At 49.8% G+C, this 10,791-nt stretch overlaps 2 protein-coding genes across 2 annotated transcripts; one reads left to right on the forward strand and one right to left on the reverse strand.

Annotated features, from left to right (window-relative positions):
• The first annotated feature begins 473 nt into the window (after positions 1–473).
• On the forward strand, positions 474–5,813 carry LOC120809261 (gamma-aminobutyric acid receptor-associated protein-like 2). Its single transcript, XM_040162941.2, has 4 exons — positions 474–856; positions 1,498–1,553; positions 1,699–1,871; positions 3,595–5,813. Exons 1-4 carry the CDS (start codon positions 823–825, stop codon positions 3,707–3,709), a joined length of 378 nt encoding a protein of 125 aa, XP_040018875.1. The 5' UTR covers positions 474–822; the 3' UTR covers positions 3,710–5,813.
• A 115-nt stretch (positions 5,814–5,928) lies between these two features.
• On the reverse strand, positions 5,929–10,788 carry LOC120809148 (tRNA-specific adenosine deaminase 1). Its single transcript, XM_078082213.1, has 9 exons — positions 9,449–10,788; positions 9,130–9,198; positions 8,801–8,855; positions 8,564–8,694; positions 7,888–8,473; positions 7,491–7,636; positions 7,274–7,373; positions 7,092–7,178; positions 5,929–6,969 (listed from the first exon to the last, which is right to left on the reverse strand). The coding sequence occupies exons 1-9, from the start codon at positions 9,582–9,584 to the stop codon at positions 6,837–6,839; spliced, it is 1,443 nt and encodes a 480-aa protein (XP_077938339.1). The 5' UTR covers positions 9,585–10,788; the 3' UTR covers positions 5,929–6,836.
• Positions 10,789–10,791: the final 3 nt, after the last annotated feature.

The raw sequence follows: 10,791 nt of genomic DNA on the forward strand, positions 1-10,791 counted from the left end.
ATCATCAACATAGGATGAAATCTCTCTTTGTCGGCGTGTGTTGTAATCAGAGTGTGTATGCTTTTAGTGTGTGTGTGTGTGTGACTAGCTCATCATGCTAACACGCTGTTATACGGCGGGAACCACTGATGACAAAGGATCCGCTCCCTCTCACTTAATTTAGACAATATTCTACTTTTTCCTTCAGTACAATTGCTTGATAACTTGATGACTACTGGTTACATTTCTGATTCATGCGAATAGGTAATTATTATATTAATACATCAGCGGATTATGCGCCACCCTCCGGTTCCATCTAGGTCAGTTAGCTTTGACCGCACGGTTAGCTTCTAGCTATTGGCTTATCTGTTGCGAGAGCCGTAGGCTCTGAATTCCACATTGAAAACCTTTAAGGTACCTTACATATTAATGCGTAAATACCTCTTATCCATATAATCCTATTATAAACCTGATGCAGGAATGTTCTGCATAATGAGTACTTGGTTGTGTGTTGATGCCAATACCTGCCGGTGCTTTTTTTGAACGAAGTACCTTTACTGAACAAAGTAATATATTATTCTGCACTGTTCCTTAAAGGAAAATACCAGTATTTCTCCAACCAATGTGGGACACCTTCGGAGGGCGATTTCTTTCCGGGAGACCGCGAAGGCACCGCGGTTATGCGCTCCCGGACGGTGACGTCACTGACAGGGACACGGACAGCAGGGAGGCTCCGGGCGGCGAGGCGTTGTTGACGTTCTGATTCCGCTCGTTTTTCCCCCCCTCTGGATTCCTCGCCGTCTTCCCGCCGCCATCACGCCTCCGTGCGGCGTCCCGGCCACGATGAAATGGATGTTCAAAGAGGACCATTCCCTTGGTAATGGGGTTCGTTACGGGAACCGTGAGGCGCTCCAGCTTTAGGGTTCTGCGTGCAGGAACCGTACATGGTTCCAGAGTGATGGGTTAACAGCATAGACAGCGACCCCTTCTAGCAAAAACACCAATGAGAGCAAGACATTTAGTTGAGGTGACAAGTGATCGTGTATCGTCGCATCATTTGAGAGTGTTGTCTTCAAATTTTGTTCCAGATCTTTAACCGCATGCCGCGCTAATTAATTGATAATATCAATATTCAGCATCGCTCAGACTGCCGGGCGGCTGCATGAGAGAACCGCGTCCCGCGTTCGCATCCTCTTCACTTGACCTCCCCACTTCTTCTTTTCTCCCCGAGCTCTGCTGCTGGAGACGTTTTCCAAAAGTAGACCTCTTATCTGGGCTAATAGGAGCCTGCCACGCGCCCGAACCTAAATGCATCCCACCCCCCCACCCTCCCACGTGGTATCACCCGTCACCTCCGCGGCCTCCGCCCGCTCTCGGCCGTGTGGTTGGGATTTGGAACAGATTATCCCTCCCCGACTTGGTCCCGCTCGGGGGGGGGGGGGGGGGGGGCTGCCAGGAGGCCTCTCTCATCCCGTTTAATCCCGACCTCCTGTGTGTGTTTCGCTGTCTCTCCTTCAGAGCACCGATGTGTGGAGTCCGCCAAGATACGCAACAAATACCCCGACAGAGTACCGGTGAGTAGTGGGCACACGATGGCTAATTACACCCCACCCGCCTCTAAATGCCCCCTGAAAAAGCCGTTGCCACACTTGTAGGAAGGGCTGATGGCGTCCCACAGTATCGTGACCCAGTTCTCTCTGTTACCGCTGGTGCCTGCAGGTGATAGTGGAGAAGGTGTCGGGCTCTCAGATAGTGGACATCGACAAGAGGAAGTACCTGGTGCCCTCTGACATCACGGTGGCCCAGTTCATGTGGATCATCAGGAAGCGCATCCAGCTGCCTTCGGAGAAAGCCATCTTCCTCTTCGTCGACAAGACTGTCCCCCCGTCCAGGTGAGAGCGCCGCTTCACTTTGAGAACATTTGAAAAGGGAAATGGCAACGGCACAAAAAAAACAACAGTAAAAAACAGTAAAAAGTCCTCAAAGAACCTTACGTTTCCGGTCCTGGTCTTGTAATGGGCTTCTTTTTTTTTTACTTCACTACGGGAAAGAATTCTGCTCCATCCGCCTTCGGCGTCTCCTGGGCCCGAAACTCTCCACTTCCACGTGGAAGTGCCTTAAACCTGCAGCCACCCTCCGCCTCCATCAGGGACGACTTTACTCTGCTTCTCCCGTGATTTATTCCCTCGGTAAATCATGTTGTCGGCAGATAGCTTCACGTCGTCATGTGCGTTTTAGTAAATAAAGGTCCTATTTAGTCGAGGGAATAAAGCACAGTACGAGTCAGCGGGTACTGATCTTGCGCTATTTGTGCGCGATGCTAATAGGAGCACAGCGAATGCGAATGGCGCTATTGGCTCGATTTGATAACGGAGAGGAGACGCCGTCGGGATCTCGAGCAAGTCCAGTTCCTCATCCGATTCACCGTCACATGCCGCGATCATTCCATTTCAGTCTGACTAAGTGTGTCACTTAGATGTCAGTCCCCGTGCGGCATGTTCAGGTACTCCCACCTAAAACGAACAGTCCTCCGTTTGTGTTTCCGTTTACCAGAACTCCGCGTCACATCGATACCGACGCGTTTCTCTTGTGGAGGCTGCCACACACTTAAGTTTGCACTCGTGGCTCTTGAAGGGTAATAACAATCTCCCGTGCAGCCCTGCACTATGCTACCATGCTAAGTCACATGACCACGGTCGAATACTGCGTGACTCTGTAGAGGTCACCCAGCATCTCCTTATTCCACCACCGTATCTCCAGCGGACAATGAGACAAGAGAGCTGTTGTCTCACACGTATAAAAGGTGGATGTGAGTGTAATTGCCACGAGCCCGCGCTCTCTCGCCAATATCATAATGGATCCATTGAGTGGGATGCAGGAATGCAGACGCACTCCAGATCCCACGGCGCCGTTCCAAGGGTTGTAACCTGAATCCTCCGATGTGCACCGGTGTTCCTAGCAACGCTAGCGGAGGCTCTGATGTATTCGAACGTGCACCACCGGTTAGTCACATGGCGTTTGGAGCCAAATCCAGGCCCAAAAGTTTTGATCGATTTGAAAAACAAATGTCAACCCGAAAATTCAACAGTGTACTCAAAATATAAATAAGTGGACGGTATTTTGGGGTTGAAGATAGTGTTTAAATTTTTTTTTTTTCATTCTTCACTAAAATATATTTTTTGATATTTATCATAGTATGTTTTTCGGTTGCAGATTTTATATTTTCGGATTCAAAGGATAGGGGGCGTGGCATCAGCAGGGAGGGGCGTGGCATCATGAGAGGCTGCTTAGATAGATAGAATAAAAAGATACACATTATATACAATATAATGAGATAGAAATATTAGATTAAATTAAATAAACTAAAACTGAAACAAAAGAATAACCTTCCAAAAGAGACAATAATAATAATTTGTAAAAAGAGAAGAGGAAGAGCAGCAACATCACAGCAGTACAGGGTTGTTATTGTCATTATTTAGCCAGGGATGATTTATTGTAAAGTGTTATTGCACTGGGCAGGAATGATCTCTTGTATCGGTCTATATATATATACAGTATATATATATATGTGGCAGATGTATGGTGCTTAGCTGCTGTTTGTGTCCTGTGTTGCAGTCTCACCATGGGGCAGCTGTACGAAAAGGAGAAGGACGAGGACGGATTCCTGTACGTGGCCTACAGCGGAGAGAACACCTTTGGTTTCAAGGCCTTTTATACAACACACGGTTAACGTCTCACACGCACACACACAGGAGGGCTCAGCATAAACTGGAGCGCCGCGTTTCAAACATTTCGCGTGTTGTGCCAGTAACCCACCCACCCACTCGGCTCAGCAATTTACGGCCTGTTTTTGATACTGAAAAACACAGATTTTAGCCCCATAAACAGGTCGCAAACTTGCTTGAAACGCTTGAGTTTTAATGGCTGTTCTGGTCACGACCGCTGTCACAAAGGTCACTTGTGGGGAGAAATGTCAGCAAAAAGTAAGAATCAACGCACGCTACAAGCACGTCATTCATTGTCACACTGACGTCAGTATTACACATTTAAAGAGAACTTATTTAGGCTTTGACACGCACGCACGCACGCACAAACACCAATCATGCTACGTTTTTCTGTCAGCTTTGTTGTCACAGATATTTGTGTTCAGCCGGAGTGACAAAGAATAATCGCTGGAGCAGAATCATCAACCGCCTTATGGGTATATTTGCATAGCCAGTTGTATGTATGTATGTAGTAAAACGTCAGTATTTAACGTTAATGCCACAGGAGCGCTCAGCACTGTGAGCGTCCGAGAGAACGACCATGTGCATGCGAGACGTAGAGAAGGCCGCTGCTGCTCCTGCCACACTTTTAAAGTGCTTCCTGTTGTAAATTTGCACATCGTGAGGGACGACAGCGAGACACAAACCTGCTTAAAGAAAGCCAACACTTTAGTCAAAGTTGAATTGTGATGTATCATTACCATCCCGGGCAAAACAAGTTAATTCCGTTCATTTTGAAGAAGTTTTAACAACATGCTGGTATACAAATTGTTATTTTATTAATAAATAACAATTCAGTAAAGCGATATCTTTGGATTTATGTTTGTGATTAAAGTTAATTGTTAGTTTAAAAAAATTAAATGATTGTCCCAGCTTCTCCCACACGGTGAGCAACTAAACACTGGTACCGATACACTAAGCCCAGGTCTCGGTATTGTGACTGGATAGGTCAACTAGCTCAGCCGGGCAGTGAGCCTCCCACTAGCTGCTAACGGCTAACGTTAACTAGCTCACCCGGCCAATGGGCCTCCCACTAGCTGCTAACGTTAACTAGCTCACCCGGCCAATGGGCCTCCCACTAGCTGCTAACGGCTAACGTTAACTAGCTCACCCGGCCAATGGGCCTCCCACTAGCTGCTAACGTTAACTAGCTCACCCGGGCAGTGGGCCTCCTACCAGAAGCTAACGGCTGACGTTAACTCGCTCACCCGGGCAGTGTGTCTCCCACCAGCTGCTAACGTTAACTAGCTCACCCGGTCAATGGGCCTCCCACTAGCTGCTAACGGCGAACGTTAACTAGCTCACCCGGGCAGTGGGTCTCCCACCAGAAGCTAACGGCTGACGTTAACTGGCTCACCCGGGCAGTGTGTCTCCCACCAACTGCTAACGTTAACTAGCTCACCCGGTCAATGGGCCTCCCACTAGCTGCTAACGGCTAACGTTAACTAGCTCACCCGGTCAATGGGCCTCCCACTAGCTGCTAACGGCTAACGTTAACTAGCTCACCCGGTCAATGGGTCTCCCACTAGCCGCTAACGGCTAACGTTAATTAATTAATGCTCTCAGCTGCTTTGTAGAACTGGTTTCTGTTCAGACGGGCGCACTGTGAGCCAGTCGTCATTATCGTGACATCTTTTTATTTTCCCTGTATTGGACCCTGACAATACATCTTTTTATGTTGTGATGACTTAAACCACACAAGCCTCTAAATGTTAGTTGATAAAAATATCAAATGTAAATGTTGAGGGTTCATCAGCCTCTGATACTGTGAGTAAAGTCTGAACCACTCAGATGATGGTCGCGTTCTAGATACATTCCCGCCTCCCCTGGCATCATGGCTCAGTATTCATATATTTATATATATATGTGCACCACTAAGCCCATTCAGGCTTTTAAACATGGTATGTAGATGTGTAATATATTGATGGAATGCTATGGTATACGGTAGTTTTTATCAGTGTTGTGTGTTTAGTATATCTTAAATGGCATAAGTAAAAAGTTTTAGATATCCTACAAAAGGGAGCTGGAAGAGCTGACTAATAAAAAATAATTTAAAGCAAATCATGAATCGTTTCTCTCATTAATGAGGTATATGATTAATATGTTAATGGGAATTTTGGACCTTGGTTGCAAATCATTCTTCTATGAACATAAATATGAGGTAGTGACGCCAAAATACATTAAATATACTTAACTGTTTTTATATTTTATACCAAATACAAAATAAGAGCTATATTTAGAATGTCTCATCAATACAAATGTCAAAACAAGGCAAATTTCGGGGTTCAATTAATGTAAACAACCATGATTCTTTAAAATTATTTTGGGTTTAAAAGGAAAAGAACAATTGGATTCCGGAAAGAAAAGCTTTAGCACATTCAGCATGCAACAAAAGATAAATTTAACATTTTACAAAAGGAACCCAAGATTGAAATGAGGACAACATTTTCATTCTGATAAGTGATTAACACACATTTATGGGCATTTTGGGACATTCTACAAGTGCAAAAGCAGCGCTGCCTCAATGACGGACATCCGACATGAACGTAAATGCCACATCCCACAATGCATCAGATCCCTCCTGCCTGCGAAACTATGCAACCCTTGTTTTTGACATTCCGAACAGACACTGACACGTCCAGTTAGAGGACACATTAGGCCCTGTGGTCCTAACTAACAACACGAGGAATCCACAACGCAACCGATCGCCAGTCCCTGTCCGGTCTTCGTGAGGGGCACAGCTGTTCGCCGGGTTCTCGGGTCCATACGAGCGAGGTCAAAAGGTCATCGCAAGCTACTACTAATTAGCGCAGATCTATGAACGTTTTTGGTTGGACACATTTGATCTTTTTGTTGTTTATTTGTAAAAAACTATGCAGAACAAAGAAAAAACACACGGCCAATACAGCTGATGTGATTCTGCTGTGGTTGCATTAATTCAGGCAGGACATCGGATACGAATCGCACACTGAAATCCGCCATCCGAGGCGCCCGGCCGGCTTGTCCTCGGTCAAAATAAAGCGGGACGGTCGGCGTTTTCCCCCCCGACCCCCACCCGGGAGCTGGGAACCTCCGGGGGGGGGCCGCCGCGTTTCAGCAGAAGAGCAGGAGGGAGCGCTCGCAGCGCGGCCACAGAGGGAACGCCTGGCGGCGCAGCTGCTCCCAGGCCTGCTGGTACGGGCGGGACGCCCGCTTGAAGTCCCAGTACGTCCTCAGCTCGGCTCCCCTGGACACACACACACACACACGTGTTGCTTTAAGCAGCAGACGAGACCGGAGTTTTCTCCACAAAGACAAACCGATCCGACTCTCCGGCGCCGTCGTTCAAGGAGCCCTATTGTTTGTTACCGGAGGGAGTCGGGAAGCGCTTCGGGGTCAGTGGCCGCCACCAGAGACAGGAAGGAATGGAAGAGCTCCACTTTGCACAGGCGGGACCTGCGCGCAGAGTTTTGAGGGTTAGCGAGCAGTGACGGGGGGGGGGGGGGGGCGCCCCCGGCGACTGCCGGTTTCCGGTGCGTCGGGGGTTTCACCTGGCTCCGGCCGTGCCCAGGGACCTCTTGGTGACGCCGTGCTTGTAGCCGTTGGCCGTGACGTCGAGCGGCCCCTCGCTCACGTTACACCAGCTGATGGCTGAAACACAAGGAGGAGGTTATCAGAGGGTCCATCCGGGCCACCGCCAGCCGGACTAAGACGACGTGGTTCGTGGTGGATGGACACACTGTCCGTGGGTAAACGGGTATTACTCACCCGCCCCGCAGGGTGAGACGCGCCCCTGTCCCGCCTGGTGCCGGCGCTCGGCCTGCGCCTGGCTGAAGGGGAACTCCAGGCCGGACCGGAGCAGCTCCGGTGGAGTCACGGCGAAACCAGCAGGGAGGTCGGAGACGTGGGCGCACCTGGGGGGGGGGGGGTCGACACAGCTTGCTGAGGGCGTGAGCCGATAACGGTGGACATCCAAGCGCGTCAAAATCGGCCTATTTTGATATAAATGGATAAAGCCTGAAATGCAAGCGGTGCAGCTTCAGCACCGATCGGCGATCTCCGAGCGTGCATTCTCCCTCGTCACCACCGGGGGGGGGGCGGCGCCTCCTCTGGGCGCGCGTGGCGAGTCCATGGGAACGTGACTACTTCTACTCTCGGCCCTTACCGTGTGACCAGAGCTCTCTGCATGACCTCTTGGCTGTAGGGACACGCCCCCACCACCACGCTGCCGAAGTAGAGCGCCTCCTGCAGGTAGTGGGACAGCAGCGCGCCCTGGAAGCCCAGCACCCCCCAGCGGGCCAGCTTATCGCTGCAGGAGAGCGAGCGGGTCGGCGCTCCTCGCCCGGGCTTCACCCGCAGCGCCCCCGTGCTGTGGTAGCCGGCGCCGGGGCTCAGGGGGTCGGCCGGGCCGCCCGGCACGCACTTGGCCCCCGTCCTGTGAATGTCTGGGACCCGCGGCGGCGGCGGCGCCTCGTCGGCGGGACTCTGCAGGACGGATCGCCCCGTGTCTCCCCCGTCCTCCTCCTCCTCCTCCTCCTCCTCCTCCTCCTCCTCCTCCTCCTCCTCCTCCTCCTCCTCCTCCTCCTCCTCCTCCTCCTCCTCCTCCGGACGGGGTCGCTTCGCGCGGTCTGCTTCGTTCGGTTCCTCAGCGGCCCTTTTCAGGTCGGTTCCTCTGTGGCTCTCCGTGGACGCGGCGGGCGGGCGGGGCCGAGACCGGCTGTCGATCACGGGGACGATGGCGGCGTCGCCACCTGGGAACGCGCAACGACATTCGGACAACTTTTATCTCCATTTATCCGAGCGGGAATGGCCTGTGGCGAGCTGCCGGCGTCCGGACTCACAGGGAGTGTGACTGGTGAAGAAGAGGAAGGAAACGCCGGGCCGGAGCCTCCACTTCCCCCGTTGATCTGCCGGAGCGAACACAGAGTTCTCCTCGCCGCGCACGGCCCGCTTCAGCTCCTGGAGCAGGTACCTAACACACACACACACACAAACACACACACACACAACGTGGTAGCACGTCAGTGTTCGACATGCGGCGGCAAAAGAACCAACTAGGTCTGTGTGAGGTCTCACACCTGATGCATCCCCTCCTAGCGAGGACCTCCGCGTGGCTGTCGTTGAGCACGTCCCCTGAGCGGATGAGAGGACACGTTGAAATGACACGAAAAGCCTCCAAATAAAAACCACAAAGCAACACAATGACAACAAAGAGCCAAAGGACAAAAGGTAACAAGAGGTCAAACTGCTGCAGAAAGACCCAAAGGAAACAAAAAAGGAAAAAAGGCCCCGTTGAACTTATTATTCCGCAGGAAACACGAATGCACCACTTCTGTGGGAGCTTTAAAACCTATTTGTCCTTTTTGGGTGGACTGAGGAGACAGGAACGGGACACACACACACACACCTCTGGGACTCATCGCCGTCTGCCCGACACACTTGGTCCCGGTTCCCAGGGACACGACCTCCTTCTTAACTAAAAAAGAGACAAGAAGGATTTGATTAGAACATAACTCATCACAGCGACACGTGTCTTCCTCTTCACGCTCTACTGTCTGTGTCTTCATTTTGTCCTCCTGCTACTGGAGGACGTGGCCTCCGCTGCCCCCTGCAGGCCGCTGGTGGAGCTGCGGCTGCTTCTCGTTTAGACCGCGGTGGGCTGACGTCGTACCCGCCGCTTAGACAAAAGCTAAAAGTTAACGGTGTTTGCGCGCGTGAACTACGACCTGCGTTCGCACAGCGGGTGACCTGCAGCACGGCGGCCAGCAGCGTCCACTCCCTGCCGGGCTCCGGCTTCCCTGTGCGGGGCAGCTGCTTCCAGCGCTGCAGGCACAACGCGGCCACTTCATCCGCGAGCGCCATGCGGGGGCCGCAACGCGCCGCGCCGCACCGCACCGCAACGCGCCACGCCGCGCCGCAACGCGCGCCGCACCGCAACGCACCGCACCGCACCGCGATGTCACACACCAACCAGAGGCGAACAATATCTCCAGCTCCACCAACTCGACCGATCTTCCTTGGAGGAATCTCGAGGAAACCAGAGGATTACTTCCGGGCCGAGGCGAGGAGATCTCCACCTTCACAATAAAAGTCCTTCGCCGTTACATTGATATGAATGTATGTATTAGCCGCTGGATAAAACTGCTTGAGCATAGTAGTGTCCTCGTAGTTGTAGCAGTATATGCAGCAGAAACAGTGTTAATAGATATTATGTTAGTTTAAGTGATGGGCGTAGAATACAATGCGATTCCAAGCTTTTCAAAATAACAGTATCAGCCAAATATAAAAAGTACAAACAAATGCTTAATATTTTTCTTTTTAATATTTAATTTTTTTTTTACCTTTATTCCCTTGTTTTATACTAACCCATAGCCTTAGCCTTATTCTACTAACCCATTGCATTAGCATTTCATTCCACTTTATTTTATTACTTGTGCACAAATTCCTTGTATGTTTGACATATTTTGGCTAATAAATGTTTCCTGATTCCTGATCCTGAAACACTGACTATGAATATTTAGAATGATGAAATATACCTCGCTAATGTATAAAAACACATACAGAATAGAGGAAAGAAATACTATTAAAATGGCATTAAAAATAGTAATACCACAGTATGCTCAGTACTGTATATATAATTTATATATATATATATATATTATATATATTTTTTAACTAATTAAGCAGATATTTAAGTGATTCTATATTTTTATTATTTTGTGGCAATGATGCTGAAGTACATTTGTAAGAGCTATTGCAAAATAAATTTGATCAAATCACATTCAGTTCTAGTCTATAACTATAAATCCCTAATAGCTGATTACTTTGACGAATGCATGTTTAGAGAAAGGATGAAGGTTGTTAAACCACGTTTGGCTCTTCCAACTCACAGGTTATATAGACAGCAATGCAGAGTCGACGCTAAAGGTCGAACTTTAAAATGCCGCGTGCGCGCTGTGCTCACGTCGCGCCAACGCTGCCCTCGTTACAATGTTAAGGCCTTTACTCTTATTTAGAACATGTAGTAATACGGTATCACGTCACAGTCGCTCCAAAAAGAAGAAAAACA

Source organism: Gasterosteus aculeatus, chromosome X (assembly GCF_964276395.1).
Source record: "Gasterosteus aculeatus chromosome X, fGasAcu3.hap1.1, whole genome shotgun sequence".
NCBI classification, from domain to species: Eukaryota; Metazoa; Chordata; class Actinopteri; order Perciformes; family Gasterosteidae; genus Gasterosteus; species Gasterosteus aculeatus.